The 18,484-nt window shown below is 43.0% G+C and overlaps 1 protein-coding gene across 1 annotated transcript in view; it reads left to right on the top strand.

Moving 5' to 3' along the window:
- The window catches only part of ZNF239 (zinc finger protein 239), a 17,267-nt gene extending 165 nt beyond the window's left edge, over positions 1–17,102 (top strand). Inside the window, 3 exon segments of the mRNA XM_005853211.2 lie at positions 507–554; positions 15,053–15,283; positions 15,286–17,102. Of these exon segments, the coding sequence (XP_005853273.1) occupies positions 15,148–15,283; positions 15,286–16,544 (1,395 nt within the window). The 5' untranslated portion in view covers positions 507–554; positions 15,053–15,147 and the 3' untranslated portion in view covers positions 16,545–17,102.
- The last annotated feature ends 1,382 nt before the right edge of the window (positions 17,103–18,484 follow it).

The raw sequence follows: 18,484 nt of genomic DNA, 5'->3' as shown, positions 1-18,484 counted from the left end.
CCCTGCGGCTCCTGGGGCCCTGCTCTCGCCTGCGCTCCTGGGGGCTTCGTGGTTGGCCTTTTCTGCCCGGTGACTGGCCTTCTTTCAAGGAGGTTTCAAGTGGACACGAGGCAATCGAGCAGGGCTCCCGTGAGGGGCCGAGGTTTCTGTCCCCACAACACTGTCCTCATTAAAGGGTTGCATCTTAGCCCTGCACCCCAAAAAATGAGTCAGGTTGAGGAAGGCGTCGCGGGCATCCAAAATTCATCACGATAGACGATACCTCCAACCCGAGAGCCCCTACTGCTCCAACTAGAACTTGAGGGCCGAAAGTGGACACATCCTGGAGCTGCTAGGGGCGGCAGGATGTACCTGGGGGGGTGGGGGGCGCTTGATCTAGTGACCCAAAGCCCAGTGGAGAGAGTGAGGGGGACCGTGCGGGGAGACAGGACAGGCGCCTCGAGAGGGTTTCCTGCAGGAGCAGGAGCTGGGGAACTTGATCTTCATTACTCTTTCCCTTTTGCTAGCTCCGGCTTCCCAGGACTGTGCTGCGCGAGGGCATGACCAAGTTCCAGGTGAGTTGGGGTTTCTCCTCTGAAAATGCTGTCTCCCTGAGAATGCAAGTAACCTTTCTTTCCTGGGACCCAGGAAGGACATCAGCATTAATGGACATCAGATATCAGGTCCTGTCTTTGTTCTGTGTGTCATTTTTCCCTTTATTGTCGGACTCCAGTGTGAGACATACGGTATTTTATAGATATGGGTGTAGCAACATTGATATCCTAAGGCAGTGGTCGGCAAACTCATTAGTCAACAGAGCCAAATATCAACAGTACAATGATTGAAATTTCTTTTGAGAGCCAAATTTTTTAAACTTAAACTATATAGGTAGGTACATTGTTATTAACTTAATTAAGGTACTCCTAAGCTGGCCTTTGCTAAAAACGTCAATCTGATTGAGGTACGTTCGCCCTTCCAACTCTCCCATCCACACTCGTCTTGTATACTTGTTTCGTCTCTCTCCTTTCGTTCATCCTCTCTATATGTCCAAACCATCTCAACATACCTAACCACTGCACAATGAGACTGCTGACTGACTGGCTCACTCAACTTGTGCATGAATTGCTGGCGCCTCCCCCGTGCTGCGTCTCCTGTCGCCCGACCGCCCAACACCCCCCACTTCTTCTAATGCCACTTCTTCAAAATAGACTCGCCCAGGCCGAAAACCAACTTCTGCACAAGGGCCACGAAGTTTCAATCGCACTGTACTGAGCCACACTCAAGGGGCCAAAGAGCCGCATGTGGCTCGAGAGCCGCGGTTTGCCGACCTCTGTCCTAAGGGCATGGACTAAGGCATCCAGCCATCAGTTGCTGCACAGGTCTCCGCTGCCTTTAAATTACACACCAGTTTTCACTGAGCTGCCCTCTTCCTGATCTTGGCTCCCTCCCCAGAGCACTGGGCTCAGCTCTTTTATTGAAAGACTCCACACAGCATCTTTGCTTGGTTGTCTCTGTTAAAGCCTGCCTTTTCCTGTAGACACTTCATTCATATTGAAAGTCATTCAAAGCTGTTACATGGTCAGTTCTTTGCTAAGTGGTCGCAGGAAAACCCACTCACTCCCAGAAATGCTCGTCAACCAGGCTGTGTATTAGAATTATTTGTAGTGTTTTTTAAGAGTTAAGGTTCCTAGGTGCCACCACTCCCAGACCTACTAAAAAGAGAAATTTCACTTTTTTTTGTCTCCTCGATCTTTGTACATCCATTAATTTGTTGCATTTATTGTCAGATATTTCTCTACTTGCTCGATGTGAGCTTCTCTAAGACAGGTAAAAGGTCCATCTTTTATGCTCCGATTGCTTACCAACATATCTACATGTTTAAGTGGTACAATAAATTGTTAAATTACCAATTAGCACTTTTTTTAAAAAATCGATTTTTCATTTGTCTCCATAAAACCATTTCTAGAAAGTTACCTCAAGATTGGCACTTAGAATCGTAGAATGCTTTCGATGGCAGGGTCGGCCAGCCCCTCTGCCTTGGTGCCATCACTTAACCGAGGAGACCGCTGATTCTGAGGGAGCCGGAAGGAAGCGCCCGGTCCTGGTGGCAGAGACCAGCAGAGCAGGAGGAAAGCCCCATGTTTTCTAACTCCAGGTCGTTTCTTCGCTATAACTGAACAGGTCATGACACCAGAAACTATGTGAACAAAATATAAATCAGGCTGAATTTTAAGGAAAAAATAATTGGTTCTTAACCAAGACCATCTTTTTGCTTAGCGAACACAATCCTCACATACATAGGAAGTGACCGTGAACTCCTATAACAATTGGTTTGGCCCGGCTGGTGTGGTTCAGTGGTTGAGCATCGACCTATGAGCCAGGAGGTCGAGGTTTGATTCCCGGTCAGGTCACATGCCTGGGTTGCAGGCTCGATCCCCAGTGTGGGGTCTGCAGGAGGCAGCTGGTCAATTATTATCTCTCATCATTGATTTCTGTCTCTGAATCTCTTTCCCTTCATCTCTGAAATGAATTAAAAATATATATATTTTTTTTAATTGGTTTGTATAAAGGACAGTAAAAGGCCTCAAGGTACTGAGAGCATGCCATCGCTGTGCCTTGCAAAGTGATTGAGGACTTCAAGGGAGCTTAGCATGAGTAGGAAGACCCAGTGTGTCTATATTTTCCTTCCTTCTCTTTTATCTGTTTCCAAGTGAAGATTATTTTTTCACTGCTGATGAAATTGTGGATTGCTAGTGTAATAAATTTTGAGGTTCTGGTGTATATTAATAACTGAATTTAAAGAAGGGACTTCATCCCACCAATACTTGCGGAATGTTTTTATTTACCAGGCATTGTCCTGAGTCTGCTGAGAGGCAGCAGTTGCCATTTAACCATCCCTTCCTCTGTGACTTGGGTAAGTCACTTCACCATTATGAACCTTAGTTTTCTCATCTGAAAATGAGAGTGTTGAATTTGATGTGCTCGCGGTTTACTTGTAGCATTTGATTATTCTTTTAAATTGAATGTAAATTTATAAATACCATTTAGATTCTGAGCTCGTTGTGCTAGTTGTTGAGAATTTAAAGATTAGTTGAGCATGGCTCCTATCCTTTAAAATCTTCTAGCCAATTTGGGAGACAGTCTTAATAGCTATAGTAGATGTATATGAAAGATGCTGTGAGATGGAGGAGAACGCACCTAACTCATCCTCATGCTTCAGAAAGGAGGTTGTTGATTGTCCTGAAACTGAAAGTAATTCCGAAATGGATGAGAGAAATAGATGTCAGAGCAGAATCAAGGTGTAAACGGCTATTCTAGACTAGAGTATGACGTTTAGATGACTACAGGTAATCCAGTGTGACTACAGCTCCTGGCCACCTCCTGCATTACTGTGTCCTGCCCCCTCCAAAGTAAATTGTTGGACTCAGCTAGGAAGGGCTCTGGAAAGAAAGTAAAAAGCCATGTGATGTGTGTAGTTTGGGGGAGTTCGGCATTTTTGGTGGGCGGTGGGGTGGTGGGAGGGACAGGAAACTACTAGTCCTGTGACCTTCCACCTGGGTTGGCCCTCAGGATACTGAGTCCACTTTCCCAGAGTAAGCACGAGGTCCACCTGGGTGACCCATGCACTCCACTGATACCGGGGAGACTGTTCATTATTCAGGGTCTTTTAGTTCCAACTTTGTCTTCTGTAGCAGGACCACTATTTTCTTCCTCTGATTCCTTACATTTGGTCCACTGTCATACCATTCCTCATCTTCGAATTTTCGACCTGCTACAAAGTTTATAGTCCATCAACACAACCTTTTCATTCTCAGCACAAAATTCTCTCCACCACTTTGTGGGATTTTTAAAAATTACTAAATCTATCTAATCTATGAATTGAAAAATGGTAGAACATGTATTTGAAGACTTGGTAAGGAATTCTTGTGGTCTAGGTAAGAAATGAAGGCCTTACCTAGGACAGTGGCAGTGGGAGTAAAGAATAGGTATCACGTTGGATGGAGATTTAGGAAACAGCACTGACAAGATCTGAAGTTACCTGAATATTGTTGAGGTAGGGAGGGTGTCTTAGACAACCCAGACAATGGGGTGGGAAATGAATAAAATATAAAAGGGAAAAAAATAACTGATGGACTTGAATCTCAGAAGGGAAGCAAGGATTTGATCTGAAATGCATAGGAAGAAGTTAGCATTGGACAGAAAGAAACCTTTTTCTCTTGAGGTCAAGAAGTCTGGTTGAAAAAGTGGCAAATCCAACGGCTTGATATTCACCTGGCCCTGTTGTGAGAGAGGGTTCATTTATGTCCCTCTTGGGCAACACCTCCACTTCCATTTCTTCTTTGTCCCACCTTTTTGCAGGGCCTTGCAGGCTGCTCTAGCCCTTCCTCAGACACAGTGGAGACCTGTGACCTTGAGGACAAACTGCCATTTGCCTCACTATCACCTTCTCCACTGGTGACTAGTGGTCAGGTCATTCCTGGGGGGTAGGAGGGAAGGGCTGGTTGTCCTCAATTTCCTGAGGAAGGAGTAGGTGGTGCCCCTTCAGCCTCAGTCCTAAGATGTGACCCTTCTGAAGGTTACCGGGCATGTCAGAGTTGAGTTGCTCCTTTGGGCTTCACTTAGCTCTCGGTTGTTTTGTGTATATTCTGTCCTCTGCTTTTCAGCATGTGGCCTGTAGACTGCTGGCAGCCCACAGTTGGTTACCGGTATACAAAGATATAAGTGTTGCCGGTGGAAACAGGATTCTTTCACGGTGTCGCAAGAAATGCATTTCGGGGACCCATGCACAGGAGGACTTGAGCGTAGTGTCAGATTTATTGGAGTGAAATAAAGGACTGCCCCCAGGTGGCTCAGGTCCATCTCCCTGCAAAAGAAGTCCTGGGCCTGGTGAGCACAAGTGCCCACCAGGAGGGCTCAGGACCCAGAACTGCAGTGCCGTCACCCTGGGCTCCAAGTAGTCCAGCGCAGTCTTTGTTCCCGGCTGCACTTGCCTGTGTCTCATTTCCCCATCTGCACATCTGCCGCCAGTGCTCAATGGTGCCGGGCCACGACCCAGTGCTGAGTTCCAGCTCACCCGCAGCTGCTAATAGGGGAGAGAGCGCTCCAATGCACAAACAATGAACTGCTGGCCTTTGTTACGCTTCCCCTTGGGTTTGGGAGAGAATAGGCTTTCTTTCCAACTAAACAATCGCCTTCCTAATTCTTCACGGGCTTGTGCTGGACCCTCCCCTAACCAATCCCTTTCCTGGATCTTCTGGGGTTCCACGCCCTTATTCTGTCTGATCCTTTTCCCAGACTAGGCACCTCCCCTGTGTGTTTGCCATTTTGGCTTCTACTGCACATGCCTCAGCAGAGGAATTTCCCCTTTACTATTTCTCCCTGCCCCTAGTAATCCGGGGGAGCCCCTGACTGGTCCCTGGGGAGATAGGAGGGCAGTCCTTCCTCCCTACTCAGGGGAGGAAGGGATGTTAATCCCCTTGGGGAGGGGGAGGTGATGCAGCTATCATCCCCTGGAGTGTCTGGAACCTGTAGCTTCCTAGTCGATCAGACTCAGCCAGTTTAGCTCCCTTCTCTTTTGTCAGTAATTGACCAGCTGCCTACCCTAACCTAAGGACAGAGATTGAGTGTTTGAAACCTTTATATCTGTTAAATCTAATACTTTTAAAAATTGGTGTTGGTATTTTATATCTTTTTTATTGTATTTTACAAACTATCAGTCTGTGACACATGAGAAACTTACCAGAAGCAGTTTGAAAATGTCCATTGAAGAAACCCTGAGGAGCCAGATTCACTGTAAAGTTAACTCCTCTTAGGTGCCAGGCCCCATGTGAGGCCTTCAGGACACAGCTATGAACAAATCAGACAGCCTCTCTGTTCTTAGGGAACTTACATCTTAATGGGGAGAGATAGACAGTAAATAAGAAAACAAATGAGTAAGAAAATGAGATAAGGCATAAGAATACAGGGAGAAGTGATAGTTTGGGGGCATATCTGGTATTTTTGATGTAGACATCTTTGCCACAAGCATTTTCATGCCTAAGTAATTAGCAATTAGTAATGGCAATTTTTCCATTAAAATAAAAATCACAAAAAAATAAAAGTGGCACTAAAAAGGGCATAAAACTTAAAAGATGTATTTGAAATGCAAAATATTCAAATACATTTTAAAATATGTGTAGGTTCATGGGAATACTGCTCAAATAACTGATTTTATTTTGTGGATTGTACCTTAGCATTGTTTTTATGCTGTGAGAAATGTGGGTTTAACTCTGAGCCCTCAACAAGGCCATTGTAATGTGTTTAAAAAAGAAATCATGGCCCTGGCCGGATAGCTCAGTTGGTTAGAGCATTGTCCTGGTACACCAAGGTTGTGGGTTTGATCCCTGGTCAGGGCACATACAGAAATCAATCAGTGAACTCATAAATAAGTGGAACAACAAATCGATGTTTCTCTCCCTCCCCCTTCTTTCTCTCTCTCTCTCTCTAAAAATCAATTTCAAAAAATAAGAAATAAACTGTTGGGCCCAATCATTGTTATCGGGAAGAAATGCTCTCTGCTTTAAGAGCACCACCATGTCTACCTGTCACTGTACAGACCATTATGACGACTAGCTCAGATTCACATATAATGCAAAAATGGGAGTAACTGAGAATTTTGTCAATTAAGAAATGAAATCAAACTGACAACTTGCTTAAATACATTGTCTGCTGAAGGTTGTTGATTTGTTGTGGAGAAGTGAAAACAAACAAAAACAGTTAACCAGTTCTTTTATCTTTTCTACAGCAGTTAATTGATTTATCAATAGAGAAATGAAATCAAATAAACCAAAAAAATTGAACTGTCAACCAGTTTTGTTTTGTGTGGTTTTTTTAAATACATTTTTATTGATTTTTTACAGAGAGGAGGGGAGAGGGATAGAGAGTTAGAAACATTGATGTGCCAAGGCCGGTTTGGCTCAGTGGATAGAGCGTCGGCCTGGGGACTGAAGGGTCCCAGGTTCGATTCCGGTCAAGGGCATGTACCTGGGTTGCGGGCACATCCCCAGTGGGAGATGTGCAGGAGGCGGCTGATCGATGTTTCTCTCTCATCGATGTTTCTAACTCTCTATCTCTCTCCCTTCCTCTCTGTAAAAAATCAATAAAATAAAAAAAAAAAAAGAAACATTGATGAGAGAGAAACACTGATCTGCTGCCTCCTGCACACCCCCTACTGGGGATCATGCCCACAACCAAGGTACATGCCCTTGACCAGATTCAAACCTCGGACCCTTCAGTCAGTGGGCCCACATTCTATCCACTGAGCCAAACCGGTTAGGGCTGTTTGGTTTGTATAGCAGAATTGCCTTACAGCCAGTGAGTTAGCAGGGATAATGTTTGCAATAAAAATGCTTGTGGAAAAGATGCTATGCAAAACTACCTAGAACAGGTGTTTTTTTATTCGTTTGATTTTTTGTGCAACTGTGGATTATGGTCAAGGAAATGCTTCTCAGAGGAGATGGCAGTTCAGCTGAGACCTGAATAAGGAACCAGGCATGTGAAAGATGTGGGAAAAAACATTCTGAGCAGAGAGGACAATAGTGCAGATTCCCTAAGTTGGGATGTTTGATGTGGTCTAGGATCAGCATAGTGAAACACAGGAGGGAGGAGTGACTCTAAGCTGGAGAATTGACAAGACCTCAGTCTATAAAGCCTGGCAGACCAGAAGGAAGAGTTGATTTTACTCGATGTCCATTGAAAAGTTTTTGGAGGATTTCATGCCTGACATGGTGTATGTTTTAAAAGATCACCCTGGCCCTAGCTAGTTTGGCTCAGTGGAGGAGCGTCGGCATGCAGACTGAGGGTCCCGGGTTCGATTCCAGTCAAGGGCATGTACTTTGGTTGAGGGCGTGATCCCCAGTAGAAGGTGTGCAGGAGGCAACTGATCGGTAATTCTCTCTCATCATTGATGTTTCTATCTCTCCCTCTCCCTTCGTCTCTGAAATCAATAAAAATATGTATTTTTTTAAAAAAGATCACCCTGGCTACCATGTGGGAAATTCATTGTGTGGGGGAGCAAGAGATACATATCAGGAGGTGGAGAGTTAAGGAGAGCTGTGACTCACAATGCTAATAGTGCAAGATAGAAGTGGGTAGATTTAGGTATGTTTTAGAGGTGGAGTTGATAGGACTTGGTGATTGATAAAATGTGAGGAAGAGAGAAAAGAATCAAAATGACTTCTAGGATGTGGGCTTGAGTAATTGGGTGGGTCATGTGACATTTACTAAAATGGGCACAACTAGGAAAGAGCAGATTTTGTGTGTTTTTTTCTCGGTTGAAAAAAATGCAGATTTTGGTTTTAGGCAGTTCCACCAACCAGAGTTTAACATTTCTGTTCAGGACTATCTACAAGCTGGTTATGAAAAATATATGCAAACTCCCAGAACACACAGAGGAACCAATCAAACCTGCACCCACATGCACAGGAGCCTAAGCCTCCAGCTTTGGGAAGGTGAGGGTGGAGGGCTGCAGTCTGTGCCCTGGTTGTGAATGGGGCCCAGGCAAGGAGATTGAGTTCATAGTTTGTGATCCAGCCAGGTGAGGTGTGGGGGTCGGGTGGGTCATAGGAACGCGCCCAGGGGCTGTGGTCCAGGTCCTGGTTGTGTGTAGGATGGATAGGGTCAGGGTCCTTGCTGGGTCCTATTTGTGGGTAGGACGAAGACCTGGAGTCCTGTCCTGACTGGTTTGGCTCAGTGAATAGAGCGTCGGCCTGCGGACTGAGGGGTCCCAGGTTCGATTCCGGTCAAGGCCATGTACCTTGGTTGCGGGCATATCCCCAGTGGGGGGTGTGCTTGAGGCAGCTGATCAATGTTTCTCTCTCATCGATGTTTCTAGCTCTCTATCCCTCTCCCTTCCTCTCTGTAAAAAATCAATAAAATATATTTATAAAAAAAAAAAAAGAAGAAGAAGACCTGGAGTCCTGGGTCATGGGTTGGGGTCCAGGTCCCTGGGACTCAGGCCCCCACTCACTCGCGCCGGAACTGCAGCACAGCGCCCTGTGCTCCCCCACCCTCCCTTCCACAAACACACCGTTCTTGCCGAAGCAGCTCGCCACCCAGCCATTGCCGCCCCCTTGGAGCTTGGAGATCTCCAGGCACGGCAAGATGAAGCTCGGGTGGCCCAAGCTCACGTCCACCGAGCCATGTGACCAGTTGCAGCTGATGGTCACGAAGCACTTCTTCATCAGGTGCTCGAACTCTCAAGGTGTGCCATGAGGCCCACACACCGCCTAGGGGCCTGCATGACCTGGACTCATCCAGCGGGAGCTGAGGCCAGGCCGCTGGCCGGCAAGCAAGGAGTGGCAGCCGAGAAGAGCAGATATGGATGGATATTGAGAGGAAGAGGTCTGCTGAGGCTTACTAAGTTTTAAGGGCCTTTTAGATACCCAAGTGTAGATGTTAGGTGGAAAGTTGGAGCCTGGAGTTAAGGAGGAAGGAGATAGAGATAAGTTTTTGCAAATACCTAGAGAGTGTGTTATGGTTGTATGTATATGTGCTATTTTATTTTTTCCAATGATGTTCAAGTACTTGGTTTAGAAGAAGAAAGGACATAGGATTGATATGACTATGGAAAAATTTGAGATCTTAAGTATACTGTGGCTGAGAGGAAAAGACAAAAGGTTAAAGGATGATGATCTTGATAAAGCAGGTGTGATAGAAAAGGAAGAACAGAAAGAATTGGAAGATGTTTTAAAAGTATAGCTATGAAGATATTAATATTTCAAAAGCAGAGTGGTCCAAGTAGTGAAATGGCCCTGATTATGGTAATTGAGTGTGAAAAGAGACAGATCATTGGGACTATAGAGGTTAAAAATGTCAGGTTAGGCTGTTGGGTAAATTGTTCTCAGGTGTGTGGAAGTTGTCAGGATAATAGTAGGAATGGGTGGAAAGGACAACTCAGCAATGACCATGAGATCACAGTGACATGGAAAGATTAAGCAGCTGGTTGGCTTGAGCCTGAGTGAGTTGTGGGCAGGAGAGGAAGGGTTTCGAAGGAAGTAGTGAAGTAGATGAGAAAGGAAAGAGTTTCCAACAAAACTTGATTTGGACCCCTCAGATCCCTGAACTGCACGCTTCTCTACCCTTCTCACCTTTTCAAGTGCTCCCAACTTCACCTTCCTTCCAGGGCATTTGTGCAGATCGTTGTCAGTAAAGGAGGAGCGCTTACTGTTTTAGGAGCCAGTAACATTCGAGGATTTCTCTGTGGACTTCACTGAGGAGGAGTGGGGTCCCCTGGACCCTGCTCACAGGAAGCTGCACAGAGCTGAGATGCCGCAGCCCTACAGCCACTTGGTCTCAATGGGTAAGAACATGAACCTGGACACCTGCCCATTGGAGTCTTTGTTTCTTCAATTTTAAATAGTGATGGGGCCCCAGGAGTTGTAGTTCAGGAATCAGAGTTTCCTAATTTCTTTTTGACACAAAGGGATGTTTCTGATTATTCTAAGCAGCTAAAGAACTTTACTTGGTAAGAACTGGAGAATTGTAGCTTTACTGAGTCATCTGAGAAATCATACCTGATCCATCCCTCATACGGCAGAATTTGGTACTGATTTTCCTTCTGCACAGTTACCCAATCCCTGTGTATTTCCCAGATATGATCTTCCAGTTGCACAAAGTTGAAGTTAATTACATAATGAAGAACGAACTCCAAAGGAATCAGCAAGGCATCATGGCAAGTTACAAAAACATGAAAGAGGAGTCCCTTTTTATATTTTATTTTTTTAATTAAATCTTTATTGTTGAAAGTATTACATGTCCTCTTTTTTCCCCCATTGACCCCTTCTAGCCCGACCCCAACCCCACCACCAGCCCTTCACTACCCTATTGTCTGTGTCCGTGGGTTATGCATATATGCATACACATTCTTTGACTGATCTCTTCCGACCCACCCCCCCTCCCTCGCCTTCCCTCTGAGATTCCACAGTCTATTCTATACTTCTGTATCTCTGGGTCTATTTTGTTCATCAGTTAATATGAGTGAGATCATGTGAGACTTACCTTTCTCTGATGGGTTTATTTCACTTAGCATAATACTCTCCAGGTCCCTCCAGGCTGTCTCAAAGGATAAGAGATCCTTCTTTTTTTACAGCTGCATAATATTCCATGGTATAAAGGTACCACAGCTTTTTTTATCCACTCATTGTCTAATGGGCACTTGGGCTATTTCCAGATCTTGGCTATTATAAATTATGATGCTATGAACTTAGGGGTGCATACATTCTTTCTGATTGGTGTTTTGGGTTTTTTAGGATATATACCTAGAAGTGGGATCACTGGGTCAAATGGCAGTTCCATTTTTAATTTTTTGAGGAAACTAAGAGGAGTCCCTTTTTAAATGTTTAAGGAGTTCTCTTTGAAGTTCTCCGGTCTGTGGAAAAAGCTGAGGCTTCAAGGATACTTTCCACAAACTGATCTACCTGTATCTATTCACTTACTCTCCCTTCTAGCTTTTCAGAAAGTTGTGGTCTTTCTCATTCACGCTGACCTTCTTATCTGTACTCCGTCTTCTCCCACGTTTTCACCACCTTGGTCTTGCACCATCTTTGCTTGGACTTTATTTTCATTAAAAACCCCACTGCCCTGCAGTATCTAGTTCCCTTTGCTTCTTTTCTTACACATCAGAGATTCATTCATCTCCCCTTCTGAATATAAGACAACATCTATCTAGAGATAGATAGGAGTATAGCTGATACAGTTTTTCTCAAAAAGCTTTTGACTGCTTGAAGCAAAGAGCCTGAAACATTTCTGATGAAATAATTCATTTTTAGGTATCTGCCCTAAGGAATTAATCAATAACTTCAACTGAAAATTGTGAACAGTCATTATAGAATTATTTAATACAGTGAAATAATTACTCACCAAATATATCAGAGGGGGTTGGTTATACAAATTATAGAGGGTCATATACTGGTAAGAGAAAAACATGTGGCCATTAAAATATATACTGATCAAGACTTCTTAATTTTTATTGAATTTATTGGGACAACATTGGTTAATAAAATTATATAGGTTTCAGGTTTACAGTTCTATAATAGATCATCCATATATTGTATTATGTGTTCACCACTCCAAGTCAAGTCTCCTTCAATCACCATTTACTTCCCCTTTACGCTATTCAATGTTCCCCAATCCCCTTTTCTTTCTAATAATCACCATACTGTTTTCTGTCTCTGGGTTTGGGGTAGAAGGAGTTTGCTCACCCCCTTCACCTTTGTCAACCTATCCCTCAATCCCTCCCTTCTGACAGCTGTCAGTCTAGTCTCTGTATCTATGGGTCTGTTTTTATTCTGTTTGTTAGTTTATTTTGTTCATTAGATTCCACATATAAGTGAAATCATATGGTACTTGTCTTTCTCTGACTGGCTTATTTCACTTAGCATAATGTTCTCTAGGTCCACCCATGCTGTCACAAAGGGCAAGATTTCCTTTTTTTATAGTCCCATAGTATTCCATTGTGTCACTGTACCACAGCTTTTTTATCCACTCATCTGCTGATGGGCACTTGGGCTGTTTCCAGATCTTAGCTATTGTAAATAATGCTGCTATGAAGAGAGGGGTGCATATAGTCTTTCTAATGGGTGTTTCTGGATTCTTAGGATATATACCCAGACGTGTATAAAAAAGCAGTTCCACTTTTAATTTTTTGAGGAAACTCCATACTGTTTTTCACAGTGGCTGCACCAGTCTGCATTCCCACCAACAGTGCACTAGTGTTCCCTTTTCTCTGCACTTGTTTTTGTTGGTTTATTGATGGCAGCCATTCTGGCAGGTTTGATCTTCTGTTCACTATTTCCTGAATCTGTGCCAGTCTTTATGAAAATTAGTTTCTACTTTTTTTGTCTGCCTACATTTTTTATTGTCCCATTTTCCCCACAAAGTCTTTTTTGTGCACAGTATGATACTGAGGTATACATCCTCAGCTGATGCCCAACCCTCTTTGGTGCATGCAGGCTCTACTAGCAAGGAACAGCTCTTCTAACTGGGCTTGGAATGGATATCGGAATCCAGATGGTGAGTGGTATAGACTCCTTTTTCAGGGTGCCTTTTCAGACAAGTAAGTTATCTGAGGCATCCATGCTTTGATCTCCAGCTCTGAGATATCTACCTTGTCAGAAATTCCACTTCAGGGGTTACCTTGAGGCTCTGTCCTGGAGTCAATTGCTTCTTTTTGTACCTTAACCAGCCCTGCCATTGTGCAGGTTAGCATTACCTCCACTTCTGCTTCTCTTTTCAGCCCAACTAATACTATTAGGAGTCTTTCTTTAGCAGATCATTTACTTTGTTCTTAAGACTTTGTATGGGGCTACTTCTGGTAGCTACCCAATATGTCATTTTTGTTGGGAAAAGGATGGTTGGGAGTATGATGCTGATAATAGCAACAACTAGTCTAACCATCAGAAATGTCTAACAGGAATTTAAAAACCTGAATTTCCAGGATAAACCTCTCTTATTTTGTAGTCATTGATTCTGACTTTGGAATTTGAATTATTTGAATTTCTAGGACTTCTTGAGAAGATCTCTTATTCCTTCAGAAATCATCTCCTGTACATAGCTTGAACTGTTCAATTTTTTTTTCTAGTTTCTAGTTTTCTAGTTTCTCCATTATTCCCAATTCATCTGCTCTTTATCATCTGGGAAGTTTCTCAACATTTTATTCTGGTGATGACAACTCTTACTTTTTTTAAGTCTTTTATAGATTTCTTTTTTGTTATTTCATTGTAATATTAGGATTTTCACTCTAATTGTTTTAACCAACATATATACTAGTAAGTCTAAAAATTTGTATTTTTAGCACAGTTCTCCCTCAGAAGTTCCAGATCCATATATCCCAGTGCTTACTGAACAGTAAGAAGATTCCACCAGCACCACAAATTAAACATCAGATTTAAAGCTTGTTGTCTGTCCTTCTCCACTCCAGCCTTTTCCTTTTGCATTCCCTATCTTATTACATAATACCCCTAAACCTAGTCACTCAAGCAAGAAACTTGGGGATCATGCTTGCTGCCTCCTTTCCCTTCTAGTTACTCATCATATGATTTAGAATGTCCCTCTCCCTCTCTCTCCATAACTCATCCTTACCATTTCTAATTTGCTACAGCAGTTGTCTCTCTACCTAAAGTCTTGCTCATTTCTGATGAGCAAGTCAATCTTTCATTCCCAATTGAAATCCTTTAATAGCTATAAATCTTTAAAGGTTTTAGCCCTAAATCCTTAGTAGTACACACCAAGCCCTTTATTCTGGCTCCTGCTTTCCTCTCCAGGATGCACTTTAGCATTGATATAATGCTATCATTGTTGATATATTTGTCTTTCTCCCCAGTAGGCTCTAGCTTGTTTACTTTCTTGTATCCCCAGCATCTATTAAAGTGAATTACCAATTCAATGCAAAATTTACTTAAAATAAAATGAAGTAAAGTGAACCAAAATGTAATTTGTGGCAAGGATGTGGGATTCATAGCCTTCTGCAGAGTTGGGGGAGGAATACTTTTCTTTCTTAAATATATATATTTTTTTCTTTTATTGATTTCAGAGAAGAAGGGAGAGGGAGAGATAGATAGAAACATCAATGATGAGAGAGAATCATTGATAGGCTGCCTCCTGCACGCCCCCTACTGAGGATTGAGCCCACAACCCTGGCATGTGCCCTTGACTGGAATCGAACCTGGGACCCTTCAGTCCACAGGCCAATGCTCTATCTACTGAGCCAAACCAAGTAGGGCAGGGGAGGAATACTTTTATTGGCTATGCATAAAAGTGACAAGATTTATATTTTGTGTACAAAGTCTTTTCTCTGACATTAATCCAAAGTACATGACTATAAGGACAAGACTGAACTATTTCCTAGTTATTAAGGCTTCAAGACTTAAACACTCCACTTCTGAAATCTTGAAATCTATCCATTGTTTATTTGTTTTTTTGTTTGTTTGTTTGTTTTGTGTGTGTTTTTTTACAAACCCTTGTGTTGAGGGCTGACTTTTAATAGATCGCAGCGTCCATTGTTTGTTTTTATCATTGAATTTTCTTTGTTCCCTAGAAGACTTGAATGAAAATTCTGTGGATAATCTTCAAGAGAAAGGACTTGGGGATCTTTTACATGAAGAGCTTTTCTGCTGGCTAATTTTGGAAGAGATGGCCAGTACCATAACTGGGAGTAAGGATTACATTGTGAATCTTCACGGAGAAATGTACAGGAGGCCTGAGCTAGATCTTTCCCTTTGTCAAAAGTGGGGAGAAGCATCTTCTCATGTTTCCAGCAACAAGAGCAGTGGGTGACCCTTCAAGGTGGTGATGTCAACAAGTATTTAAGTGCCATGGAAAGTGAAGAGTATTTGTCTTTGAAAGTTCCGAGCCAAGTGGCCACACAGGACTCCTCAGTGACATTTTGTAAGAATGAGCCCCAGGATCCTCAGGAGAGAAAAAGTCTGTTTGTAACAGAAGAAAGTACTGAGAGAAAAGTATTAGGAGGGAAAAGTCCGCCCATAGGCCACTGTTCAGAGACCCTTCATATTAAACTTGTGTCTGATGTAATAGAACTGGTCTCACCATTGTTCAGTGGTGAAGCTATTTGCCAGAAGAGCCAATTGAAAGAATCCTTGGATCCCTTTGACTGTAACTGTAATAACATTTATGGTGGGAAATCACGGGTGGTCAGTCATCAGAGAGCTCCTACAGAGAAGCATCCCTGTAACCATTATGACTCTGGAAAAATACCTAATACCAGCTCAGATAGTCATCCATGTGAGAAAATGCACAATGCAGAGAAACAATACCAATGCAGTTGGTGTGGTAAGGACTTCAGGGAGAGCTCAGAACTACTACTTCATCAGAGAGACCACACAAAAGAAAAGCCCTACAAATGTGAGCATTGTGGGAAGGGTTTCGTGAGGAGCTCAAGTCTCCTCATCCATCAAGCCATCCACACTGATGAGAAACCTTATAAGTGTGACAAGTGTGGGAAGGGCTTCACAAGGAGTTCAAGTCTGCTTATTCATCATGCAGTCCATACAGGCGAGAAACCTTATAAATGTGACAAGTGTGGGAAGGGCTTTAGTCAGAGCTCCAAATTGCATATCCATCAGCGAGTGCACACTGGTGAGAAGCCCTATGAGTGTGGGGAGTGTGGAATGAGCTTCAGTCAGCGCTCTAACCTGCACATCCACCAGCGAGTCCACACAGGAGAGAGGCCCTACAAATGTGGAGAGTGTGGCAAGGGCTTCAGTCAAAGTTCGAACCTTCACATTCACCGGTGCATACACACAGGGGAGAAGCCTTACCAGTGCTATGAGTGTGGGAAGGGCTTCAGCCAGAGCTCAGATCTCCGCATCCATCTCAGAGTTCACACTGGGGAAAAGCCTTATCACTGCGGCAAGTGTGGGAAGGGGTTTAGCCAGAGCTCCAAACTCCTCATCCACCAGAGAGTACATACTGGAGAAAAGCCCTATGAGTGCAGCAAGTGTGGGAAGGGCTTCAGCCAGAGCTCCAACCTCCACATCCACCAGCGAGTTCACAGGAAAGATCCCTGTTAACAAGCTCTTCAATTATATGCTTGTACTCTAAAGACTTAAATATTTTTAACATCACTCTGACCTCTATATTCTATGAAGAAAGATGAGTTATTAAGATTTCCCTCACTGAAAATAATTCATTCATTTGAAGTATTTAAGTGCCAAGAACTTTGTTATATTATACAATGAATTCCTTATCCTAGTTCCTTAGATAGGTGGAGTGAAAACAGCTGTACACTAGCTCAGCCAGTATTGTTAGAACTATACTAGAGGCCCAGTGCATGAAATTTGTGCACATATAGGGTCCCTAGACCTGGCCAGCAATCAGGGCCGATCAGGACTTTCATTCCCTGGCTGACAGCTGCTAGCCAGGGCCTTCCTTCATTCTGCGCTGCCCCCTGGTGGTCAGCACACATCATAGCGAGTGATTGAACTCCTGGGGGGACACTTTGCATATTAGCCTTTTATATATATAGATACCCGCATTTATAACTGCAAGGACATTACATTTATCCAAGTTCAACATGTTTCCCTTTGTTCACAATCTCTGAGAAAACATAACACTGATTTCTCTTCAAATCATGTGTCTTGTGTTTTTCATATTTCTTTCCAGCCTGAGTAGCCCTGAATAAACTATAATTGTATAACATATTGGTTTTAAGCCATGGGGTAGTTGGAGATAAAATCAACATAGAAATTTGTTTTGTTTATTGCAAAAACATACAACAGTCTGTGGCCACACAAGAAGAAGATGGAGAAGAGCTCCTTGTGTAGTACAACCCATACACCATTTTAGAGGATGTTGAGCCCCCCTCCCCACAAAGCAAGAGCTCGATAACATAACTACCGTAGTTGTTTTTTATGGGTGTAGCTAGTCTATTGGGTTCTTCCAGATCTCACCACCTCATATGACTCCCCAAACTAGAGCCAGATAGGTTATATACACTATGTTGAAACATTTCAAATGAAGTTGAAACCTACTTAAATGAATTCAGTTCCTCTCTCAACAATTCCCTCTCTGTTTTCTTAATTTTCTTGACCACCCATGTTCTATACCAGCGGTTCTCAACCTGTGGGTCGAGACCCCTTTGGCGGTCGAACGACCCTTTCATAGGGGTCGCCTAAGACCATCCTGCATATCAGATATTTACATTACAATTCATAACAGTAGCAACATTACAGTTATGAAGTAGCAATGAAAATAATTTTATGGTTGGGTCACAACATGAGGAACTGTATTTAAAGGGCCAGAAGGTTGAGAACCACTGTATACCAAGCAAGACAAAAGAATCAGGAGTTTCTGATGTTTATCTCTGGGCTTATCTCTTAATATTTGATTTACTAAAAAAAGTCATTTGTTTTTGCAGCATCTCTGGCCTCTTTAGACCTCACTATAGACATCTCATATTTATAAATTATTTTTGTATTTGGCTAAAAGTATTCCATATGAAAGTAGCTATATAAAAATTTTTAAACCATATTCAGGTCTAGCCGGCGTGGCTCAGTGGTTGAGTGTCAACCTATGAACCAGATGGTCACAGTTTCATTCCTGGTCAGGGCACATGCCCTGGTTGCGGACTTGATCCCCAGTGTGGGGTGTGTAGGAGGCAGTCAATGATTGTATATACAAAACTAAATTGGAATTTACTATACAATGAGCTCTTCACTGCAGCCCTGAATTTCTAAATGGTGGTTAATGAGTCCTCTAGCAGTGTTCTGGAGGCTGCCCAATTATCCAGATCTGTTTTTCTCCAGTGATTAGTATTCATATGTGAAAAATATCAGGGAAATTATGCATGCTTTGTTTACTAGCCTGAGAGGTGATCTTATAACTGATATATCCAGCCAAAGGCAACCTAACACAGTTAATTGGATATAGATAGCAGGGGAGGTATACATTAATTTAGAGAAAACATAGCTAATCTCTATTAAGGGTGAAGGAGGTTGGCAGATTAAGATAT

The sequence above is a fragment of the Myotis brandtii genome, unplaced genomic scaffold, assembly GCF_000412655.1.
Source record: "Myotis brandtii unplaced genomic scaffold, ASM41265v1 scaffold1010, whole genome shotgun sequence".
In the NCBI taxonomy this organism is placed as follows: Eukaryota; Metazoa; Chordata; class Mammalia; order Chiroptera; family Vespertilionidae; genus Myotis; species Myotis brandtii.
This window is presented reverse-complemented; position numbering and strand designations above follow the sequence as displayed.